General features: G+C 49.8%; 1 protein-coding gene across 1 annotated transcript in view; it reads left to right on the top strand.

Annotated features, from left to right (window-relative positions):
- The window catches only part of CLSTN2 (calsyntenin 2), a 575,299-nt gene extending 551,201 nt beyond the window's left edge, over positions 1–24,098 (top strand). Inside the window, exons 10-17 of the mRNA XM_014788220.2 lie at positions 4,646–4,812; positions 13,137–13,285; positions 15,265–15,482; positions 18,831–19,001; positions 19,480–19,625; positions 19,752–19,875; positions 20,602–20,786; positions 22,746–24,098. Coding sequence (XP_014643706.2) covers positions 4,646–4,812; positions 13,137–13,285; positions 15,265–15,482; positions 18,831–19,001; positions 19,480–19,625; positions 19,752–19,875; positions 20,602–20,786; positions 22,746–22,946 — 1,361 coding nt within the window. The 3' untranslated portion in view covers positions 22,947–24,098. The remainder of the gene's footprint in view (positions 1–4,645; positions 4,813–13,136; positions 13,286–15,264; positions 15,483–18,830; positions 19,002–19,479; positions 19,626–19,751; positions 19,876–20,601; positions 20,787–22,745) is intronic.
- The last annotated feature ends 1,050 nt before the right edge of the window (positions 24,099–25,148 follow it).

The following is a 25,148-nucleotide window of genomic DNA, read 5'->3' as shown; positions in this document are numbered from 1 at the left end:
AAGATAGGAGAAATTAAAAGGCTAGAGACTGAGATCTCAAAAGTACGGTCCTGCCACTTTAGTATTGAATAGAATAGCACGTGAAAGCACTTGCTATGTTTTTTGTGGGGTTTTTTTGGTGAGGGAGATTGGCCCTGAGCTGACATCTGTGCCCATCTTCCTCTATTTTATATATGGGACGCAACCACAGAGTGGCTTGATGAGCATGCGTACGTCCACGCCTGAGATCCAAACCCCTGAACCCAGGGCTGCCAAAGCAGAACACACTACATGACCGGACCAGCCCCAGCATTTGCCATGTTTTAAGGATCTAGCAAATAATTATTTTTCCCCTCTGATCTGTTGGACACATTATCTATATCTTTTGTTTGGAAATTAATCATGCACTGTCTTAGAACATCTATTATACTGACAATTTACTCTTATATTTTTATTTTACTTTCCCAGTGTCTATACTTTATTCTCCCAACTAAATGTAAGCACCTGGAGAGCATGGGCCACATCTCATAATTAACTGATTCTCACAGAAGGCTAGGCATACAGCAAACGCTTTAACAATGTGTGCAGATCTCGCCTCAGGAATCCAAAATCATGTTCGCAAACATTTAGAAAAGGTTCTTTGTGTTAGAAATCAGGTTATATTTTTTCTTAAAATAATTCATGAGCATGTGTATGTCTAAATGTTAACAGAGGAGCCATGTGGTGTATGCAGACACCCTAGATGTTAAAATGAAAGAGATTTTCAATGTATCTATTATTTTTTAAAATCCTGCATCACAACCACCCCTGAGTGCAAATATATTTCAAATTTATGCTGGCCTCCTAGTGCAAAATGCTAATTGAATTGATTTCCTGGAGGTGAGTCACTAATAAATGGAAGGCATCATAGATCTGGGATTCTTGAGTCAAAAATATAGAAGATGAATGTTTTGCTGAGAGAAAATAGTGTGTAGGAAAATGTTTTCACAGCCAAGAGAGTTGCAAAGTTTGATCTTTGAGGATGGAGCTGCTGAGTGAGCAGTTGAGGGGGGCTAGATGACGGACCACCGTGGGCTGTCTCTCAGCCTCCTCTAGACTGGGCTGCCCAGCACCACCAGGATGCCCCAGCTGGTCCTGTGCAGGGATGGATGTACTCACACTGTAGAGGCACACACTTCACCACTTCCTGCTTGTGTGGCCTTGGGCCACTGGCTTCTCCTCTCTAAGCCTGAGTTTGTTCATTTGTAACTATAAAATATGTACCAACCTCCCAAGAGTTCATTGAAGATTCAATAAGATGATGTATGTTGAGACTGCACATGGTATAGGAAACTTGGTTCATAGCCAGTAAATGACAGCTATTGTATCTGCTGCTGTAAGGGGTGGGGAGGGACAAGGCAGGGAAGAGATGGCCATCTGGATGTCCCAGAGAGTGGCAGCTCTCCCGTTCATACCCAGGCCCATGCCCTTCTTCCTGCAGGTCAACAGAATTATCCCTTCGCTAGGGCAGGAACATGCTAATGGCTTCAAGGAACACTTTATTCCTAGGGGCTTTGAGGGTCTAGATCAAAAGACCTCAAATTGGCTCCGCCATATCCTCAAACCGTGGCAATCTCAAAGCCAAATCTGTGGGCTGAATGCTTCAATGCAGACTTCTTTCATTTCCAAAAGGAGGATGCTTTGGGTGGCAAGTAACAATAGTGTGAGTCAGAATTACCCTGTAAACTATAAAGATGGATGACTGGCTCCCACGGCTGAGGACGTCCTGTGGTAGAGCAGTGAGGAGCTCCCCTCAGGTTCTGCTCCCCTGCTGCGACTCTCCTGCTCCTTCCTCCTCTGTGCATTGCCTTGGTTGTCCCTGGTCTGCTTGCAAGATGGCTGTAGCAGCTCTTGGCCTTCCATCTTCACATAATGATCTTGGGAAAGACAGCAAGAGTAGGTTCCAGAAACTTTCTGGAGAGAAAATGGAAGCTCTTTTCCCAGAGTCTGCCAATCAATTTCTCCTCCCATCTCATTGGCCTAAATTTGGTCTCATGATTATTCCTGGACTGATGCCTGTGGCTTATTGGATGCCAGGTGCTGATTGGATTTATCTGGGTACTGGGTCCCAAGTCCACGCCTGATTTAATCACTGGCCTGATGGGGACACGGTAACCTGATAGCTTTGACTAAATAGAATCCATCTGTGGAGCTTGAGTCAACCCCCCAAACCTCGGGGCTGCCGTTGCAAGAGGGCAGGAGTGAATGGATATTGGGGAGATATCACAATGTCCACTGCTCTGCTGGTATTTAGCTCCCCTTTTCCTTCAATCCAGGAAACAGCTATGAAATGTCTCCTGTGTGCCAGGCAGGGTGCAGGATGCCAGAATGACACAAGAGGCCCCTTGTTGTTGAGAGGAATAAATGAGCCAACTTATGCAAGGTGCCTGGTGCAGCCCTTGGGCCCTAATACTGGCTCAGTATTGTCTTCATTAAAATAAATAATGCCTAAGTGCTCCCTGCCATCCAGGAGACAGACTTACACCAGTAAATTCTAGCAGTGTGCAAAGAGTGGCGGAGTAAGCCTGTGGTGGCATAAAGGAGAGAGGTGACATCAGGAGGAGGCAGAAGGCCCGACCTCAAAGAGCTTAGGGCCCAGTGGTTCTTAACCTTGACTTCAGGTTTGACTCACCTGAGGAACTTGTAAACTCCCCACACCAATTAAGTCACCATCTCTGGGGGTGGGACCCAGCACTAGGATCAGTTTGTCTTTTTAAAGATGCCCAAATGATTAAAATATGCAGCCAAAGTTGAGAACCACCATCATAGGCAATTGAAGACATAAAACACACACACATAAACCGTTGTAACGATGTAACGATGTAACGATGCCAGGTTGTGAGGGGTACGTGAAAATGAATTGTCAGAGTTCCAAGGCTCAGGGCAGGGAGAGGGCACAGTGGGCGGGGCTGAGCGCAGGGAGAGGGCATGGTGGGCAGAGGGCTGAGGGTTAGTTTTCTGTGAGCAGCAGGGGACAGGGGCTTAAGGGGCCTTGAAGGACTGGTGGGATGTGTGTTTCTGAGCAGTTTGGAGGTGTTGTCTCAGTGGGAGGACGAATGGGTGTGAGCAAAGGTGCGTGTGCGAACATAGAGTCTGGACCCAACCAGGAGAGAGAAACCACACCATAATTTCAACAGGGAACTATAAAGAATTATTAACTCTAACGTAGGATTAAAATAATGAAGGATTAGCTACTAAGAAGTAGAGAGAACTCCAAAGAGTAGAGAGAAGCAGGCATCAGGAGCATCCACTACCCAGGCTGAGACAGAGCACCCAAGGGAGATCCCTCCGCCCCCACCCCCACAGGCTGACGTCCAGACGTGCTGACACAGTGTGGCTCGCTGCAGGGCAGAGAAGGGCAGAGACACCTGGGGTAGGTTGCTGGGAAAGCCATTCACATGGAGGTGTCTCACTGGAGCACACTGTGCTGGGGGAAGATGCTGGCCGTGCACTGCAGGAGCCGGGCCCTGGGGAAGCTGCTGGAGGAGCTGAGGGAATGCAGAGAACCAGGAGGCAAAACCCAGAGTGTCCCCTACAAGCAGGCGGGGCTCAGAGAGGTTACAAACCCTTCCCAGGAATTAGCAAGGCTGGAGTTCAACCCCGATCCACCTTTCCTGTACATCCTGCTACCTCTCTGAACAAACACAAGTGCAAGATCAAGGCTAAGTCTGTTGGTGTCGGCTGCCCAGAAACAGAAGGGGTCCGTGCCCGTGGCGTCAGTGGGGAGGGCCTCCTGGCGGAGGCGCGGATTCAAATGGACCTTAGGGGAGGCCTGATTTGGAAAACCACGGAGAAAATGGGAGGAGGTGATTCTTAGGCTGGCTTTGCTACACGAGCCGCATTGAACAATTTCACAGGCCGAAGAGAGGACCCCAGCTCAGACAGGACTCAGCTCAGCCAGTAGAGAGAACAGGAGAATACAGGAGGTGGGCAATGAGAAGAAATCAGAGGAAGAACAGAGTCAAAGAAGTCCTTATACACCAAAGAGCCTGAATTTGGGCAGATGTGAAGTCAACTCATTGCAAGAGAGCCAGAGCCCCTGGATGGAGTGTTTCTAGGAGTCCTCAACTGCATGCCAGCCTCTCAATGGAATATAGGGGAGCAAATGCTGGCTTTGGAGTCAGACAGACCAGGACCAGAGTACCAGCTCCAGCGTTTAGCTGTGTGTCCTGGGGCAAGTCCCTCAACCATTCTGAGTGTCAGGGTTCTTCATGTGTCAGTCGGAAACGGTGAGACCTTCTTCACAGGCTTGTTCAGATGAAGTCCCCAGCAGACAGCCTGGCACACAGCAGGCCTTTAATCACTGGTAGCTTCCTTCTCCCTCCTCTTTTTACTCTGTAGGCCCTTCCTGTCTTCTAAGACAGTTCCTGCTCCAAAAGTAACTGTTTTAAAATTCAGAAATTCCAGGATTCCTAAATCAGGTGCAGCTGAGGAGTGCCAAGGTATTGGCGGCAAGTAACATCCTCCGGTTGAGATGCTGGCCACTGAGCTCACCACTAGGAAGGAAAAGCTCAGGTTTAGGGGACACGGTCACTGTGTCCTTGGCTCCCCGGCCAGATGGTGCCTTCAAGTGGTGTTTCTGACCCAATCTCCAGAGGGTAAATAACGGTGCTTCTTTTCCTTTTAGGAGGAGAAGTCGCCAAACCGCGCTTTGCCCAGTTCTTCCACGGCAGCCTGGCCAGTCTCACCATCCGCCCTGGCAAAATGGAGAGTCAGAAGGTGATTTCCTGCCTGCAGGCCTGCAAGGAAGGGCTGGATATTAATTCCCTGGAAAGCCTCGGCCAAGGAATAAAGGTAAGGAAGGAGCTGGCATCAATCTTACCTTCAGTAAGATGCTGATTTATGAGGCAGAGGCTGCCCAGCGCCAATGCATCCTGGGAAAGGGGGTCCTTTCCTGTCAAGTTGCACAGAGATGGTGCCATGGGCAAAGGGGCTGCCACTGGGGGAGATTAGCAACCATGACTCCACGATGGACTTCTACCATCTCTGGAAATTCCTAGATGAAGCCCTGTGTACAATCAACTCACCACTCCAAAGCAGGCATATGTTCAGTGTCTGCCTGGAGGGAGTTGTCACGTTTCATTTCCTCCTGGGCTGGTTGGTTGCTTTGTCATTTATTTGCCCAAAGGAACTGAAGTAGCATGCAAAAATACATTCCAAAAACATAAAAAAGTAGAATAAAAAGTTTGTACCATGTAAAATATAAATTAGAAAGGAGAAAGCAGATATGGAGGTCGCTGGGTCTTACGTGGTTAGGTCGAGGCACAGACTGGGCTCCGAGCCATCTCTGGCAATCAGAGGGAATGTGAGCAGAGTCACGATTTTTATTTTCCATGCAAAATAAAAACATTTGAGTGATCCAAGGGAATCAAATCTACATGCTGAGGGCCGGCCCGTGGCTTGGTGGTTAAGTGAGCGCGCTCCACTGCTGGCGACCCGGGTTCGGATCCCGGGCTCGCACCGACGCGCTGCTTCTCTGGCCATGCTGAGGCCGCGTCCCACATACAGCAACTAGAAGGATGTGCAGCTATGACACACAACTATCTACTGGGGCTTTGCAGGGAAAAAATAAATAAATAAAATCTTTAAAAAAAAAAAAAAAAAATCTACATGCTGAGAAGAGCTTCCCCCGAGGGGGCAGGATGTGGCCAACGGTCCTCAGCGAGCACCTCCCTGACAGGCAGGGATCGTTCTGGCCTCACCTGGACCTTAGGAGCGCCTGCTGGCATTGGGCCTCTGGGTCCTGAACAAAGACCAAGGTAAACACAGTCGTAGCTCCACTCAATTATAACAGACCCCAGTGAGAGCAGGCAGCCCATCCGCCTCCTCTCTGGAAGTCAGCTGGCCCACCCTCTGCTTCTGGAGGCACAGGACAGGCCCCCGAGGCCCCAGCAGCTGTGAAGCCTTCCCAAGAGGGTGTGGCCAGAGCAGAGGTTTCCCATGGGCCTCCCGTCCCCACCCAGTGGAGCTCTACCCCGCCCTCCCGCCCTGGCCCTGCCTCCCCCGGACAGGGGAGTCACCCCTCCAACAGAAAGCCCTCTTAATTACACTGGGAGGGGCCCACCGCCTTTGGGGCTCTGACATGGGTAGCCCTGGAGGGGCTGGTGACCTGAGCACAGCCTGCTTCTCAAGTTGTAGTCGCTTCAGCAAACATTCCAGGGACACCTATATGATTCGGTTCTGGGCTGGTCAAAAGGACACAAAAGTGAATGTTCCCAGCTTATTGTCTTCTGGGAACTCAATGGCCAAGCAGACATTTGTGATCTAGCGTGATAACCGCTACAGGGATTACGAGCACTAACATGTACTGAGGGTCTCCCACATGCCAGGCACTGTTCCGAAAGCTTTATAGGTATTAACTCATTAAAGTCCCAGAACAACCCTATGACAAAGGCACTGTGAATATTCCCATTTTGCACATGAGGAATTGAGGACTGGAAGATAAAGGAAACTTGCCTACGATCCCAGAGTTAGTAAGGAGCAGAGCCAGAACTTGAACCCAGGCAACCCTGCTCCAGAGCCCCAGAACCTGGGGAAGGGCAGTTAGGGAAGGCTCCTTGGAGGAGGCGAAGTCTGAGCAGAATGTTTCAGGATGGGTAGGAACCAACCAGGAAAAAGGCAGAGGGTTGGGGGAGAGGGCAGGGCTGTCACTCTAGGCAGGTGCAAGAGCATGAGTGATGGCAGAGGGCTGAGGAACCTGCAATGTGCACGGGAACTCCGAGAAGGCCAGCATTACAGGTGCCCAAACTGCAGGAGGAAGGGTAGAAAGTGTGGCCAGAGAGGTAGCAGAGGCCGCATCAGGGGCCTTGTTTACTATGGTTAGGTGTTTACTTTATTTATTTATTTATTCTGTCAGCAACAGGCAGCCATTGAAGGGCTCCAGGCAGGGGAGCATGATCTGGGCAGATGTGGGGTTTAGGATGCTCACCCTGGAGACTGGGTCAGAGGGTGAAGACTGAAGGGGTACACAGGCAGGGTAAGGCAGAAATGGCTTTCCAGAGCATTGTTTGATGTGCATTAAACATACACACGTGCACACACACACAGGTGCTCTCAATAGCTAATTACTTGTCATTCATTGAAGGAAACGCACAAGACAGCCTCTGTTGGAAAGGTGGCTTTCCAGCGGTTTATTTCATGGCAGCTGGCCCAGACAAGCCCCTCATGGCACATTTCATACAGATATCCTCATGTGCAGAGGCTGGGGTTCAATCCTTGTTTCCTTAGTGTTTTGTCAACCCAGTGATGCAGAAATCCGTTCTCCACCCCTCCCCTCTCTGATTCTGGATTTGCTCCCTGCCTCTGAGTCGATCTCTGCCCTGGACCATCCCACGGGGCCAGTTTCAGGATTCCAAGCACTAAGGAACAAATAAACCAAAGATGCTGGACTTAACAGCCACGCGTTCTTAGAGTTATAAATTAAGAACCCTAGCAATTGCTGCATAGCAATCATCGCCTATGGAAAGAGGAAGTGCTAACCTAAGTGGCACAAAAAGCTGGGGGTGGGGGTGGTGGAGGCTAATCTGACTTCTCAGGACACCACCTGCTCAGAACCAGTCACTGCAAACGATCCTTTTCCAGCCTCAGGGCGCGGCTGGTGAGAACTAGAGCCGGTGTGAGAAGTGACTGATAAGACACAATTCACAGCGCAGCCACTGGGGCTATTTTAAGTTCTTCTCCCTACCCCTCACGACAAATTAAATATTACGACCCCATGTCAGAAATAAGGAGATTGGGGCTCAGGCACTTGTCCAAAATAAGTCTGAGCTCTTTCTTCCACAGCAGCAACTCAGATTAGAAGGCTTTCTTGAAAGTTATTAAAGCTGCCTTCCTTCCTGCCCTTCCTCCATTTATCCCTCGTTTCGTTTCTGAATAATGACTGTTATTTTCTTTACTGGTTCCTGGCCTCCTCCCTCCTCTCTGGCTGGTCAGAAGAACTGAGGTCCTCCTGTGATGAATGAGACGTCCTGTCCACTCACAGGGCCCAGTGCGGGCTCCTCCTCTCACTCGTTTCCCCGGGATCATGCCTATTTCTGACTATTTCTCCAGCATGTCTGGAGTCACTAAACGATTGGGGTGGTTGCTGTCTTCTATCCACACTGTGGAATAGCCACATTCCTGAGGAATACCCTGTTCTGATTTTCATAGCATCATCCCTGCCAATTTGCCATCTTCACAGTGTGGAAGAGTGAGACAGAGCTAGAACTTTGGAACAAGATACTCCAGGGTTCAAATCACAGTACGGATATTTACTAGCCAGGTGACCTTGGGCAAGATACTTTAATCCTTTAAGCCCCAATTTCCTCATGTATAAAATGGACTTAATATTATTTTGTGGTGATGTGAGAATTGAATTTTATATATCTTTGCTTGTATATTTTTATATATTTAGATATATCAGAAATAGGCATAGAAAAGATATACATGTAAGTGAGATACATATAGATATAGATGATGTAGGTATAGATATATCTCCGCAGCAAACCTGATAGCCTCTCTGAGTCACAGCTCCTTCTCCCGCTGGGCTGGCACTTGGCGTTGCTGCTGCCCAGCTTCTTTTGAAAGCTAAGCCTGGGTGACAGTTGTGGCAGAGGAGCCTCTAATGTGGCAAATCTCCATCTGGCCCAGCCCAGAGGGGCTGGCAGGTGTCCAAGGGAATGGTAAGGTGCCCGGAGTGCCATGGCCAGTCTGCCCTCAAGGAACAGGCCGGGGCTCTGGGCAAGGACTTCACCGTTGTCCCAGCCTGCTATGTGGCTGGCGACACCGGCCGACCCTCTAGGAGAGCAGACCATTCCACAAAGGCCATCTGTCTAGCAGCTTCTTGGATCAGAGAAAGGAATCACCGTGGCTACAGCACAGCCTCCCAGGGGAGAGGTGAGCATTGTCACCCTTTGCTCGGTCCCCAGGAAGCCATCTCCTGCCTCTGTGGTAATACCAGTACCATCCTGTGTTCTGCACAACCAGAGACCAACCCTGGGTCATGCCACAGGGCTGCAAACACTGCAGTTTAAAAAAACAAAACAAACAGACAAACAAAACCTACTTTAGTGGAGGGTTTATTGATCCTACGAGAACGATGCTGCCAGCTAGGCCATTGCCCCCCTTCCTGCCCTGCAGCAGTCCCCTGGATGCTCTGGCAGCCAGACCAGGGTGTTAACTGGAGATCCAACACATTCCCTAACCCGTCCTCTAGCTGGATGGCTGCAGTAGGAATGTGCCCTCTGCTGATTGCCACGGGATGCTGCCAATCCATCCTTCTGGAAGAACTGCTTGATTTTCCTGTTCAGCCCTCACGCGAGGCAGGGAGATCAGCCTCCTCTGCAGCGCTCATCGCCTTGCCTCATGCTTCCCATGTGCTAGTCCCTGTGGCCATGCTGAGGAGAATCAGTAGCCCCTGCCCTCTAGTGCTCACAGCCTGCTGAAGGAGGCAGACAGACAAACAGACAGCAACAGCACCACAAGACTCTTCGAGAGCAGGGATGGTACGGGGGAGGGGACAGAAAAACATGTGGAACATAAGTGGTGTTTTTAGAAGAATGACCTTGAACCTGCTCAAACCAGAAATGGATGATTTGTGCAGCACTCAGAACTAACAATGACTCTCCAGTGCATGGCAGCTCCATGGCTGAGCACACTAAGCTCATGAGGCATCCGCAGCGAAAAAGAAGCTAGCCCAGCGGCTGACGGAGGTATTGCCCTCGCATATGCTGGGACCAGACGCCGCGGCTCAGAGAGACCCTGCTCGGGGCTTTGAGGGCAGGAGGGACTGGATGGTAGGGGAGGACAGCGGTGAAGGCAGAGGTGCCAGCCAGGGGCAGACTTAGTGCAGAAATAATTACAATATTAAGATATATAATAAAAGCTATCATAGATTGAACACCCTATAAACACTAGATACTTTATACACATTATCTCATTTAAGCCCCAGACAGGTAGATATTAATACCCCCATTATTTTAAATGAGGAAATAGAGTCCAGAAAGGGGAAGTAAACAGCCCAAAGTCATACTCTGTAGTTTGTTCTGGAGCTAGGGCATGGCGGTCCGCTCAGCCCAGGATCCTTCACAGATGCCACAGCCTAGGGGAGTGAGAGTCATGCCTGGAATGGCTGAATTCCTCTAAATGGGGTAAGTGACTGCAGTAGCAGATGACTCCAAAATCTCCACGGCTTCATGCCAAAAAGTTTATTTTTCTCTCATGCTACGTTGGGGACGTGGGGCAGGGTTTCTGCCTAGAACGCCATGGGCCACCAAAGTGAGGAAGAAGAAGGCTGGACCATCCCACAGGGCTTTTCACAGCCTCAGCCCAGGAGCTCCCCACTTCCTCTCACAGCTCATTGTCCAGACTCAGTCACATGTCCCCACACACGTGGCTCAGGGCAGCTGGGAAGTGCAGCCTCCAGGATGCCCAGCAAGGAAAGGAGAACGGGGTTTGGCAGCACTGATAATGACTCCTACCGAGGCTTGACTGAAAAAAGAGACCCTTTGGGGAGTAATGTGAGATGATACTGAGTAAAACGTGAGCCGGGGGAACCATTCACTCATTCATCTAACAGGGGCTTACAGGGCATAAGGACTGGGTTCTGGGGTTCAGGGAAGATTCGGAGACCCTGTCCTCAGTGAGCTAATGGTCACTGCATTACAATAATTGTCCTACTGCTTCCTAAGCACTATAGGAGCCCAGTGGGACCTAAATAAGGGAAGCTGGGCAGGTCTCAAGGAGGAGGAACCAATAAAGCACTCACATGATAGCTGAAGAAGACAAAGACTGAGCTACCAGTTGGCTAGGGGCCACAGTGGAAGAGACTTATGTGGGCCAGTGTCATCCACAGTGCTCAGTGTCTTCACAGAGACGTCCACCTCCTGTTAGGGCCCATGCACAGAACAAGGAACTCTTATAAAGACATCCAAGACAGACCAGGGAAAAGCTAATATAGATAGATTTTTCCTTAAACCCATGAAAACACATTCAGTGTCCTTCATGGAAAGAGAAATGCAAATTAAAACTATACTCAGAAGGCATTTATCACCTATCAGATTGGCAAAAATCCCCGAGTCTGAGAGCATACTCTGTTATGGAGGTTTTGAGATAAGAGGCATTCTCCCACACTATGAGAGGGAGTGTATATTGATATAATCCCCAGCAAGGGGAAATTTGGCAACATTTGTCAGAATTTAAAGTGCATATACTCTTTGACCTAGAAATTTCACTTGTAGGGATTTATTCTACAGATATATTTATACACGTATGAAATGTTACAAGATAATTCACTGTGGCATTTTTAGTGAAAGATTGGAAACAACCCAAATGTTCATATTAGGAGACTGGTTAAATAAGTTATAGTTTATTTAATATTAAATAATACTATATAGCCATAAAAAAAGAATAAGGAGGCTTATTATATACTGATACAGAAAGATCTCCAAGATATGAGCTAAGTGGAAAAAAGTACAGTACAGTGTAATTTGTAATAAGTTACCTTTGGTGTAAGAAAGGAGAAAAATGGGAATCTATATCCATTGATTGTAGATTCATAAGAATGCTTAAGTGTAACTGTCAGGATAGGCAAGGTTATGCTGCAGTAACAAATGACTTAAAAAATTCAGTGGCTTTTACAACAAATTTTGCTGTTGTTCACACTTCCTGTCCATTATAGATTGGCTGCAGCTCTGATCCATACCACCCTGACTGTGAGACCCTGGCTGATGGACCAGACCATCAGGGAACTTTGCAAGTTTCATGGCAGAGAGAAAGGGATATGGCAAACCAAGAGCTGGCTGTTAAATCTTCCACATGAGTGGGAAGCAAACAGTCCTTCTGCCCACACTGTGTTGTCCAAACAAGTGACATGACCGCTACTGGATGCGACAGGGCAAAAATGTATTTCCTACAGGGAAGGGTACCATAATGATCAAGTCACATGATCAAGCCTGTTGATAATAGGGCAGGCGTGGGTAAGCCTCTCACTGGGAGGGGAAGTAACTAAATATGAACAATAATGCAATCTGTAATTAATATAACACTGTTATGTATATAATAATATATAATATAACCTGTGGGATGGGATTGGGGAAACTGGGTAGATAGGAGATAGGAGTAAGATGGACACTTTCACTTAGCATGTATATATATGAACCATGTGGATATATTATCTATTCAAAAAAAATCATTGCTGTCAAGTAGCTACATAAAAATATAATCATGTCTTTCTTTCCTGTGACATGAGCATTGGATACATAATCGGAGTCCACAGATATGTTCCTGACATCTTATTCACAGCAGTTCCTAATAATTCTTGCTCAGGAGTGTGTCAAGCTCAGTCACTCAGACTAGTACAAAAGCAGTTCTCCGTGCTCCATTCAAAGAAGAGGAACAGCCCCGGGGGACACGGGAGAAGCAGAGTCCGTACCCAGTTTATCTAGTTTGAGGACACAAGTGACTCAGTGGGGAGCGTCGGAGCCCCCGAGCCTTCACCAAGTGTGGGATATCAGGGGCTCAGAATGGAAGGAACAGACAAACCTAGGGCAGCTGGCAGGCATGTAAACAGCAAGTGAGTAGAACTTGTGGGAAACCAGAGTTTAGCACCAGGAAAGCAGACCAAGAATGAGATTTAAGAGAGAAGGAAAGCTCTGAACTGAAAAATGAGCTTTAGGGTTGGAAGCTAAGAAGACAGGGCAGGGCCAGGAAGCAGAGTGCAGGGTGAATTGAAGAGCAGTTCAAGGCCAAAGACGAGGACAGCGAAAGAAGCCAAAGCCCCAAGTTTCTGGGGTGTCGGCTGAGGGGGCGGGCAGTCCACGGGCTGGACGTTTCTGGCAGGACCCCAGAGTAGCACAGAGCATGGGCCACCCCCACCAAGGGCTGGGCTGCAAGAGCCCTGTGACTGGCGTTTCAGAATTCCATCCTGTGGCTCAGCCAATATTACTGGGAGTTTATAGTCCCCAGGGATCTGACAGGGGAGGCTCTCGAAGCCCACCGGGGGGTTAACACAGTCACGTGTGCACACAGCTGCCGCACTGGCAGATGCTTTGCGGATGCCTTTTCATGGAGATGGAGGGTCTCCATGGGACCATGTACATGGTTGATGATTCTCTCCTGTGATACCCTCTTCTGTCCTCCAGTATCACTTCAACCCCTCGCAGTCCGTCCTGGTGATGGAAGGCGACGACATTGGGAACGTCAACCGTGCCCTGCAGAAGGTCTCCTACATCAACTCCAGGCAGTTCCCGACCGCGGGTGTGCGGCGCCTGAAAATCTCTTCCAAAGTCCAGTGAGTGGATACCAGGCAGCCTGGGGCCCAGCTGAGGCAGTGGGGCTGTCCCTTGGGAATGTTCCCTTGCACAACAGGACTCCCCTCTCTTCAGCTGTTCATAGTTTCTCTGCTCTTCCTGTGAGGATGCCCCAGTACATCTGTGTTCTCGTTTTGTTTTCTTCTTAAGGAAGATGTTCTGTTGTTTTGCCAACTCAAATCCTGCTTTCTCTGTTTTATTCTGTCTCTGATCTAATGCCTAGAAAGCACTGCTTCCTATAAATTCTCAAAGAGCTGGATTGTACGTGGTGTGATTTCAGGGTACAGTGCCTGGTACATAGTAGGTGCTTGACAAATGTTTATGAATTGAATTGAATTAACCAGCCCAGCTTTGTAGACTCCTAAATAGCATGAGCAGGCAAGAGAAAGAGAAGGCATGGTTCTTGTCCCCAGGGATCAGAGTTAGATTAGGGAGCTGACACTATTACTACGGCCTTTAGATAACTCCCTTACTGGCCTGTCAAATCATTTCTCAGCCACAGCAGCTGTCTCAGAGGGCAGCTAGGAAGGGAACCCAGAAAAACTCCTGGGAAGCAGAAGAGGAGTCGCCTGGCACCAGGAGAAGGACCCAGAAAGACAGGAAGTAGAGTGGGAAAGACGGGTTTGCTGACTGCTGTGTTGCGGGGCCTGGGATGGGCGCCAGGATAAAGCCCAGGTGGCAGTTATATTCAATTGTCCTAGTGAGGGAGGAGGTGCTCCCACCTCCCCACTAAAGGCCACCCCTGGAGGCCTGGGGTAGGGAGCAGGCAGCTCCAGGTTGGCTCCACATTGCAGTGAAGAAGAGGAACCAGACTGGCCAGTCTCCAGCTCTGGGACCAGGCTTCCGTAAACTGGTGAGGGGGGGGATGTCCTCTAAACTATGGGGTTGGTGCAGCAAAGGCCAGGGAAACTGGGAGCAGGAGCCCATGACCACTCCCATGTCTCGCCCACCCCGGAGGAGGGGATGGAGTGGCTCAGCATGGAATCCACCCACACTGCCCTTCCCTGGGGACCTTTCCCAAGGGATGCAAGATGATAGCTGCCACCAGCTGGAGCCCACCCCGCATTCCCAGAGCACCCATCTGGACCCTGGCGTTCTCCATTGTAGCCTAGGTCTCTGGCCTAGATGACCAGCCGAGAGTGCCATTGACATGCTTGTCCGATGAAGTCTGATGAGCATATCAGATCCATCCACATTTACTGAGCTCCCACTGTGAGGCAGGCTCTGGGGCACCTTCTTTTCTATACATCATCTGCATTTAATCCTTACTACTATAAGGTAATTAATTATTGTCATCCCCATTGTATAGGTGAAGAAACTGAGGCTCACAAGAGTCAAGCACCTTGCCCAGAGTCACCCAGCCCACAAGTGGCAGAGCCAGGCTGTGGACCCTCGTCTGTCTGACTTCCCAGGCCTTGCTCTTATCACACCGTTCTGGTTCCCAGATATTTTCGTGGCAAAATATCAGGAAGAAGGAGCCTGATTACTCTGGCATTACTGGAGCAGGCGCTCCTGTGTGACATCCTCATAGAGAGAGAACACATACGCGGCACAGGAGAGTTTAGCCCTGGGGTCTCACTTAGTAAGATGGCTATAACCAACCAGTTAGACAACAATTTGCTTACCAAATCCTCATGCACATAACAAGCAGTTGCTATCTAATTAAAGTTGCCATTGATTACTTTGTTAAAGGATAATTAAAGGCTTAACAGTTACTTGTTGCTGGTATAGAAAATTCCCATTTCTCCCAGAAGCTGATCTTTTTAAGTCCCTAGATTGCTAGTGTTTTGACTATAATGCGTCTTTAAATCTGAATGTCTCTTGACATCCTCGGAGACTCTGAGGCAATCAGGATGCCTCGCCAAGGACTAGAGGTGGCTGCGTGTATCCTTGTCCGCGGCCGGATGATGGATGGTCCATCATTTGCTCTTCAGTGCCATGACTGCGGCTGTTTCCCCAGGTGCTTCGGGGAAGATGTGTGCATCAGCATCCCCGACGTGGACGCCTACGTGATGGTGCTGCAGGCAGTTGAGCCCCAGATCACCCTCCACGGCACCGACCGCTTCTGGAGACCTGCCGCTCAGTTTGAAAGTGCCCGGGGGGTGCTCCTCTTCCCTGACATCAGGATCGTGAGCACCTTTGCCAAAGCCGAGGCCCCGGGTGACATAAGGACCACAGGTACAGGTGCAAACTGGGTTGTGGGCGGTGGGCCTTAAGTTCTCACAGCCACACCAAATCCTACTTCAGGACAACAGTATTGTTCACCATGGCGGGGTAATCTATAATAGCAAAACAAACAAACCTGGAAACAACGGAGATAAATAACAGGAGGGGAATGAATGGCTTAGCAAATTATGGTACACCCTTATAAGAGATACGATGTTAGAGGGAAGGCGTTTATGCTAAATGGTAAGTGAAAAAAAGCAAGATGCAAATTACAGAGTATCTACACATAGAGTGATCTCAACCATGTAAAGAAAAAAGATACATAGAAAAATGCCAAGAAAGAAACACACCTAATGCTAACAGTCATGTTCTCTGAGAAGCGTGAGAAGGGCCAATTTGTTTCCGCTCCCCTTCAGTTTTCTGTAACTGCAAAATGTTCTCTCGTTGGCATGCGTTATTTTCATAATCAGAAGAAAAGCTAAAGAAGCACGCAGAAAAAATATGACTGCATCTTAATATACCCACAGTAAAGTCAAGTCCTGTTCAGCAATATTACTCTAAACTCTCAGGAAACTTTCCTGTTGCTCTTTCCAGCAGTTTCGTTATTGGGAGGGCTGTTCAGTGAAAGGAGAGCAATTTGAATTGTCTGCCAGGGAGAACACTTAGTTGCATTGAAAGCTACAGTGTCTTCTGCTGGTGGGGAGGGAGGAAAGAAGGATATGGAGGGAATGGAGGAGGGGAAGGAAGAAGGAAGGAAAAAAAGAAGGAAAGAAGGAGGGAAGCCTGGGGCCCAGATCTATGGGGGAAATATCCACTTGAGAGCTGTCCCTTGCTGCCTCCTCCACCAGAACACTTTCAACTCTCCCTGCCCTCCTCCAAAGCAGCTGCTAATGATGTGCTAATACCAGTGGGCCTGAAGGGCTGCTTCTATAATAATCCTAATTACCCACTGCCTTAAACTACCTTGGTCCCTAGCAAACGGGGTGCCCCACAGAGCAGCCCTTCTTAGCTCACGAAAATGCGTGGTGTTTGCCACTTGTCCAGGCAGGGCGTTTTCCCAGTTACACTCCAAGGGGCATCAGGTTGTATGATCGTCCCACTTCCCCTCATTTGTAGCTAAAATCAGTCAGAGAAAGGAAGGGCCTCTGCCCTGGTGGCTGCAGGCCGTGACCCAGCGTGGCTGGACTTGCCAGGCCTGACGCCAGAATGCAGGCAAGGCAGGGAGAAGGGAGAAGCCGCGGTCTGGGTCCACAGCTCGGCTTCTGCTTGTGAGCACTGCAGGCAGAGCACCCGGCCGAGGGCTGGAGAGCCGTTGCTAGTGCTTTTTACGTTTTACTCATTGTTGGTAGAATAATCCTTCTTATGGAACCTTAAACAAGCGGGCTAATGGCATTTGCCACCAGGCCTCAGTGACCCGCTCCAGCATCATCGTCTGCCCCCAGTGACCCACTCTTTGTGCTATGTCAGTACAAGGCTGGTGAGTGCGCCTGCACGCCCCTCTCTCTCACACCTCTGTGTCAGTTCACACCTTTGCTCACCCTCTACCCTCTGCCTGGAAGGTCCCTCTCCCTCCCTTTCCCCTTTATGGCTGGCAAACATCTCTACCTGTGACACCTCCTCCGGAAGGCCTCCCCCACCTCCACCCTTCCCCTAGACTGGGTTAGGGCTCCTGCTCTGTACACCCCCACCCACTGCTGCTTCCCCTCAACACGCACGTGCCAGCCCTTGTGGTGTTACCTGTTTATACACCAGACCAGGAGCTCCTGAGGGCTCACCCATGGCTGATTCGCCTCTCAGCCCTGAGGCCAGCACAGGCCCTTCCGCACAGGGGGCGTCACGGGAACCGCAGATGGAGGATACTGCCTTTCACGCAAGCACAAGAGAACAAGGAGAAATGGCAGTGACAACACACCCCTACCTGGTGTGAGCCATCAGTCAGCCACGTTGGAGGGAGGAGCAGGGAGGACCTAACCTGAGCTGACAGGAATCTGGCCCCAAAAGACAGAAGGCCATTTGAAATAGAGATATACATACACTATCGTTAATGATAGACCTTGTAAGTGTATATTAATGTGCTTTCGGATTTTGCCAGCAATACAAGAAGCCATTGAGATGGCAAGCATTTAAAACTTAAGCCTACGAAATCATTTATAATAATACATATTTAGTGAGAGCAAAAATTATTTTTGGTATCACTAAAAAATTAAACAAAATAAAATTATTTAGAATAATTCATCTTTAGTGAATCCTTTTTTAATTTCTATTTTCCTAAATGTTTTATAATGCACAAAATATATTAGTCCACTTTATAAATAAATAAATACGCTTATTTAAGTGATCTCAATTCACAAATTTTTCAATAAAATGCTGCAAGATGGAAAACAGTTGAAGACCTCTGGCCCAGAGGTTAAGAATTCACAAACTGTGGAATCAGAAAGTCATGGCTTCTGTCCCAGCTCCTCCCCTGCTCTCTGTGTGACCCTGGGCACCCTGGGCAATGCACCCCACCCCTTGGACCTTCTGTTTCCCCATCCATGCAACGAGGATGGTGCTAGCACCCCCTCTATGTCTGTTAGGATTCCGTTTGCACAGTGCCTGGCACAAAGCAAGGACTCCATAATTTTAAGGTAGCATTTTAATTTAGGACTGCCAGCCCATCCAGCATTCCAACACTCAAACATTCCTTTGGGAAATTTGGGGTCATAAAATCATAAAGGACAGTTAGTCTGACCAACAGCTTGCCAACTAGACTAACCAATTTACTTAGTTATTTCATTATATTTACAATGCAGCTCCACTTGAGCAATGTGTGGTAATACTGCTCCATGCCAGCCCCTGGGTTAGATACTGAGGGTCAATCATAAACAGCACTTCTGCCTCGAGAACCTCAGAGTCTGCTGGGGCAACAGATGCACACACCATGACCACATGGGGAAAGCTATGAGAGCATGGTGGAGGGCACTTATTGCTGGCCCAAATGAGAGCTGTTGCTTATTGAGCACCTGCTGTGTGCCAGACCCTGTTTTCAATCCCCTCAAGATGCTTGCCCTCTTTATAGATGAGGAAATTGAGGGGTAGATAGTTTCTCTAACATTATTCAGCTTCTCAGTAGCAGCACTGGTATCCAAATTCACATCTTTTGATTACTGTATTTATGCTCTTCATGCAAATTCATGCGCCCAACCTCAGGCTGCCTGCACGTCCATCTGAGCAGTGGAGGTGGTGTTTGGGATCGCACAGCCTCTTCTCCTGACCCAGTCTGAGCCTGGGGTGCAATCGTAGAGGAGGAAAGTGACGTCCCAGGGCCGGTATTGGAGCTGTCCTCACACCTGTGTTTTCCATGTGTCTGTCTTCCCACAGCCCCCAAATCAGCAGTCTTAGACGAAATGCTTCACAACTTAGATTTCTGTGACATTTTGGTGCTGGGAGGGGACTTGGACCCAAGACAAGAGTGCTTGGAGCTCAACCACAGTGAGCTCCACCAGCGGCACCTGGACGCCACCAACTCCACCGCCGGCTACTCCATCTACGGTAAGGCTGTGCTCAGCCCCTTGGCCAGGGGTCCTCAGAATGGCCTCGTGCGGGGACTCAGGAGGTGATGGTAGCTCTGTCTCCTATGGAGGTGGGGTCAGGTAGGGACCCTTGACCTCAGAGCATGGGTTTCTAGCCCCTCCTTTAGCGAGCCCCTCCAGCATCTTGAGGACCTGACCCACATCCCACTCCTAGGGGAATCTCTCTAGAAACGAGGTGGATGCCTTCTCCTATAATGTGTGGTCTCAGCAAATATTACAGCACCATTTGGCAGATGGAAGCCAACCAGTCTACGTGGGAATCCTGTGGATCAGTTTAATTGGCTCCCTAGAACTTCTGCTTCAGCACGTTGTCTGCCCCAAACATCTCGAGCTCTCACCCTGGCCGATTTCAGGAGACCCACAAACCCCAGCAGCCGCAGCCTGTCTCCCCGTCTCCTCTTCTGCCTCCTCGTGACAGGTGTGCTCTCTTGGCACAGGTGTGGGCTCCCTGAGCCTCTACGAGCAGGTGCTGCATCACGTCCGCTACCGCAACTGGCGCCCGGCCTCCCTCGGGGCCCGGCGGTTCAGGCTCAAGTGCTCGGAGCTCAACGGGCGCTACACCAGCAATGAGTTCAACCTGGAGGTGAGTGAGTCCTGCGGCTGCAGGGGAGCCAGGCTCACCCATTCATCCCTCCTTTATTCAGGAGGACTGCCACCACGGGCCCACCTGCCGCTCCTGGTCAACAGCACCTTTCCCCGCTCTCCCCAGGTCAGCGTCCTCCATGAGGTCAGAGTCTCAGACGAGGAGCACGTCAACCACCTGATCGTGCAGCCTCCCTTCCTCCAGTCTGTCCACCACCCCGAGTCCCGGAGTAGCATCCAGCGCAGTGCAGGTAGGTCACCTGGGTGGAGGGACCTCAGAACACCAGGTGGTCATTATGACACAAGACCATCCACTAAACAGACAGTTGGGGGTGCAGCAGTCACAGGTGCCCAGAACTGAGTAGGAAGCCAGTCAAGGACACGAGAAGTTACAAATATATAATAACAGAGGTTAGTACAAAGGGCTGGGCTAGAATTTTGCAAGTCCTTTTAGGCCCAACTCAAAGCTACGTGCTGCATGAAGCTTTCGCTGAACCCCTTCCACCCGCTCGCACACATGTGTGCCCCATATTGCAGTCTCCTACCCTAACTTCCATTCAGCACTTGCCATATTGGGTCGCTGTGTGGTGGGCACTTCTGCTTGTCCCTACTAAAATCCACAGTGCCTGGCTCTCCATGGTTAGGGTTAGGGTTAGGGTTAGCTCTCCATGGGAGCTGCCCCAGAATTTGAAGGAAAAAGCAAGAGATAGATGAGAACTTGCATTTATTGAGCACCTACTATATGTGTGGAAACTCAGATTATTTCATTTACTCCTCATGACCACCCATGGGAAAGGAATTATTCAGTCCACTTTATAGATGACAAAAGTGATGCCCAGAGAGAGTAAGGTGTTCACCCAGAGTCTACAGCTGGAAGGGCAGATTTTTACCTAAACATGGATGTTTCGTTCATGCTCCACCCAAGACTGAGCTAGGCCTTTGCTCACCATGTCATGTGGACTCCCTCCTCGTTCCAGTGGTCCCAAGCGTCGCCACGGTAGTCGTCATCATCTCCGTGTGCATGCTAGTGTTTGTCGTGGCCATGGGCGTGTACCGGGTCCGGATGGCCCACCAGCACTTCACCCAGGAGACGGAGGCTGCCAAGGAGGCCGAGATGGATTGGGACGACTCTGCGCTCACCATCACAGTCAACCCCATGGAGGTGATCCTCATACAGGGGCTGGGAGCCAGGGGCAGGATGCCACCCCTCCACCCGGCTCAATCTTTTCTGTGCCCGAAGCGCTGCCCAGCTAGCCCAGCGCCACTGATCCCTCCCTTCCCTGAGCTCCTCCAGCCCTCTCCACCTGAATGGACCATACCCTCCCACCAGCTGCATTCACTGATTGAAAACGTGTGAATTGCTCTCCCCCTGCAGACAGAATCAGACATTTCTTTAGGCAAGCAGCCATGTGGTGTCTATCCCTTGCCTCCCGCATAGTATTTAGCTCCGAGCTGACTAACACTTAGGGACTCAGTATTGAATTTTTGATTAACTAACGGTGTAAATTAGATAGCTTTGCTCCATCTGCCTGCAGAGCTCACTTAAAGGCTCAGAATAGGTTAAAACAAAAATACTCCAGGAATACCTGCCGTTTATGGAGCCCCCATTGTGCCAGAACTGCACGGGGTGCTCTTTATAAACCGCCTGACTTCATCTTCCCAGCAACCTGTGAAGTAGGAGTCATCATCCTCGTTCATCAAGGTGGGAACCAACTCAGAGGGGAAAGCAAAGTGCTGAAACTCACACAGCTGGTAATGGCAGCACCAAGATTCAACTTCAAGCTTGCCTGATTCTGAAGGTCGTATCTTTCCAGTTAGCCAGCAGCCCCCAGAATCCACCCCATGAGTGTCCACGGCCCATGCTCTGGGCGTATGAATATCAAGGGAAGGCGCTTACCTCATGCCCTTTGGTCTGCCCCTGGGTGCCAGGTGGAGGTAGAGGTAGCAGAGGGAAAGCAGGGGAAGATCAGGAGGAGCCACTGAGAAATGAAAGATTTATCCCAGTCTGGTGCCTGGTTTCCCGCTCAGCTCGCCTCATGCTCCGGTTTCAAAGCCAGCATGCCGGTGCGGCTCAGCAACTCCCTGTACAAGCTGTGGGAATAGTGCTGAGCGCACCGCTGTGGGGCCTCCAGCATTTCCACTCTTGGAGAGCTGAGCCAGGGGTGTGGAAAACAAGATCCTTATGCCTGGGCCGGCTGAGTACTGGGCAGGAGTGTACCTACCAAGAGCTGACCTGGCGAAGCCAGCGGTCAGTGAAGCATAAGCATGGAGAGCCTTTGGGGTTGGAGCGTTCAAGGATGACTTTCTGGAGGAAGTTAGCCTAAGGGAGGCCTTGAAGGATGGGTAAGATTCGGGGCGGGATTGGTGGGGGGAGCAAAGGTAAAAGAGAAGACACTCCAGAGAGCGGACACAGCCAAGCAAGGGCACACATCTTTTATGGCTGGTTCATCAATTTGAAACATAAATCCAGAAATAAGATTTGGCTGGAATCACCAAAAAGCTGGGGGGAGGTGATGGGCCTGGAAAAGAGTGGGGTAGAGTTTGAGGACACAAGTCAGAAGGTGAGGGGCAGGCATGGAAAATAAGGATCATGAACTTTGTCCTTCCGACAATATTCCTTCTGGAATATTTTCCAGGGGCAGCACGCCTGAGTCTTGGCTTAGAAGACCTTCTGCTCCCAGAGACATTATATTCCCACCTGGAAAAGGGGTGTAAGCTTTAATGCCATTCTCTCACTGAGAGGCAAACATTTAAGACTTGGAAAGCTCCATATAGATAGGCTCCGGGAATGCCAGAAAATAAACCTTGGCCTGAAAGGTTCACTGAATGATGGCTGGGATTGGCTTAATGTCCAGTGTTTAAAACACACAATAATTTACCTTGAGTCCATACCTTGGAATTCACTGCTATTTCTTGTCTTTGTCCTTAGCCCTCTGAGTTGCCCTTCACCAGAGGACCTCCCTTCCAGAAAGCCTATCTCCAGGCCCAAGGATTTTTAGCATTAAGGGAAAGGAATTCCAAGGGGCCCTAAATGTTTCCTTAGTGGAGGGAGAGACATAAGCTCCAGAGTGGCCTCTGCTTGGCCCTTGATGAGCATTTCCCTTCTCTCCCTGACATCCAGAAACATGAAGAACCAGGGCGTGGGGAAGATGAGACTGAAGAAGAGGAGGAGGAGGAAGTAGAGGAAGACATAAGCTCCAGCAGCAGCGACTCCGACGACAGCGATGAGGAGGAGGAGGAAGGGATGGGCAGGGGCAGACACGGGCAGAGTGGAGCCAGGCAAGCCCAGCTGGAGTGGGACGACTCCACCCTCCCTTACTAGTGCCCAGCCGTCTGCGCCCGCCCACGTGTCCCTTTTGTAAGCCCCACCCGATGTATGCCCGAGTTTGTCACACGTCGCCTCTGATTTCTATGACAGGTCTGGGCAGGCCTTCCCCAGAGTCCTGGAACCCGCCCTGTAGGCCTTGGGCACTCCCCATGTCCCAGCCCTGGCGTGATTCCAAGAAGCCCAGCATCATCATCAGTGGGGACTTTAGGGTGGACTTGGTCCTGCAGCCCCCACTTCTCCTGCTCTGGGCTCACCCAGCGTCCTGTCCACCAATCCGCAGAGTCCTGCCTTGGCTCTTCTCTGCAGGGGAGAAAGTCAGCCTTTGTGTCACTCACCTCCCCCAGGCCCCATGTTCCCTGCACCCTTGGGTTCCAGCTCACTGTGCGTGCACCTGACTCAGCCGTCTCTCCACACAGACCGGGAAGTTCTCCTTACCTGACTCCAGGTGGCTCCATACAGGCAGGTAGTCAGACTTCACACACCCGAGGTCTTAGCCCTTAATGCTTACAGGAAGTCTTGTTGAGGCAGAATTGTTTACACGGAAAGGTTCACACACACATACACACATGCACACAGCCTCCCCAGTTTGAAGAGCCTTTCCCTTTGTCCTTTCTGAGGCCACATAAGCTTAGATGAAAAGTCTGAAACCAAGAATAGGTCCTTGGCCACAGCAGGGCCTGGTCCCCAACGAAAGCTATCAGAGAACCTGCCTGCCTTGGCAGCCATTGAGTCCCTGCATGGCCGTCCTGCTGGACACTGCCCCAGGCAACAGCCGTGACAAGCCTGCATCTGGGGATCAGAAGGGCTGATGAGATGACACAGCTGGGTTTCATGGTGGGCACAGATCTGGGAGATGGGGCTGGCTGGGCTCTCCCAGGCCAGAGGGTGGCCCGAGGTTGCCAAGGCTCTCACCACCTAGTCTTACGGTCCCTCGTCCCCTATTTCACACTGGTTTGCCTCTTGAGAAAATACATTCCTCTCGGATGTATTAGAACAAGCATGCACTGTGCCGAGTCTAAAATGAAAGTTTGGAGGTTTAACTTCCAGGAATTAGAAATGTGTTTGCGATCAAGACAGCTTCCTCTTTCTTCTTTTCATAGAAGGAGCAATGCTTTGGGTGGAGGGCAAATATATCCAAAAACCTCATTTCTTTCTTTCTTCTTTTTTAAATAAGGAAATCTTTTCTATCTCCATCGTAACGTGGACATCCCGTGAAGAGAATTGTTGCTATAGTAACTGGTCTGTGATCTTTTGTGGCGAGAGAATAGCAGGCAAGAATTAGGGCTGGGCCCTATAGGACTACCATGAGGCTCTGAGGACGTCTGTTTCCAATATCTCGGGCTTTGTCCTCAGTCTGTACGATCTGTCCCCGTCCTCCCACCGTCCCCATGCCATGTTGGTCTGGCAGAGGCACAGAGCTGGTTCCTGGTCACAGTGGCATTCAGGTTCAAAGGAAAGTTCAGAACCCGTTCATTGTAGTCCCTGCATCATGAAAACAGAGAGAGCTTAAGAAAGGGGATCACTGCCAATGTCCTCTATTCTGACATCCACCCAGTGATGCATGATAGGCCTTTGCAAACTTCTGATTCAAAAAAACTACCTTATGAAGCTTTTGCCATCGCCTAAAGTGTTTTTTGCATCTGTTCCCTCCTTTGAGCCTCACAATAATCCCATGAGGGAGTTGGGACATCTGTTGTCAGACACATTTTCATGTGAGTAAACTGAGATTCAGGGATTCGCGTCTTGCTCAGAGTTATTCAGAGATATAGACAAGACTGGACCCCCCACCTTCCACCCCTGGTCCCACCACCCTGATTCTACTGCTGTTCATACTTATGCAGCTAACAGGCATTATGAGGACCTACTATGTGCTAAGCACTCTACCAGCAGCTGTAGGAAAGGGATAAAGCTGGAGAAGATAAGCTCCTCCCCTCAGAGGACCAGACAGTTGCAGAGGAGACGCAAACAGGCATAGAAATTACTCAGGAGACAGATGCAGAGGGAGGGAGAGAAGTCATGGAGAGAAGAGGGACATGTTGGCAAACTCAACGGTGCTCTTATTTTTCCCTTCTTAGGGAAAAACGTTGACAGAAGTTTGGGGTTGTATATTCATTGAACAGAAATAGACACTGCTGTGAATTCTCCCAACCAAATAGCTCTTTTCTTTCTGGCTCTGTCTGCGCATCCACAAGGAGA

This window comes from Ceratotherium simum, chromosome 5, assembly GCF_057802395.1.
Source record: "Ceratotherium simum simum isolate JZ-2026a chromosome 5, ASM5780239v1, whole genome shotgun sequence".
NCBI classification, from domain to species: Eukaryota; Metazoa; Chordata; class Mammalia; order Perissodactyla; family Rhinocerotidae; genus Ceratotherium; species Ceratotherium simum.
Note: the sequence above shows the minus strand (reverse complement) of the source record. Positions and strands in the feature narration are given on the sequence as shown.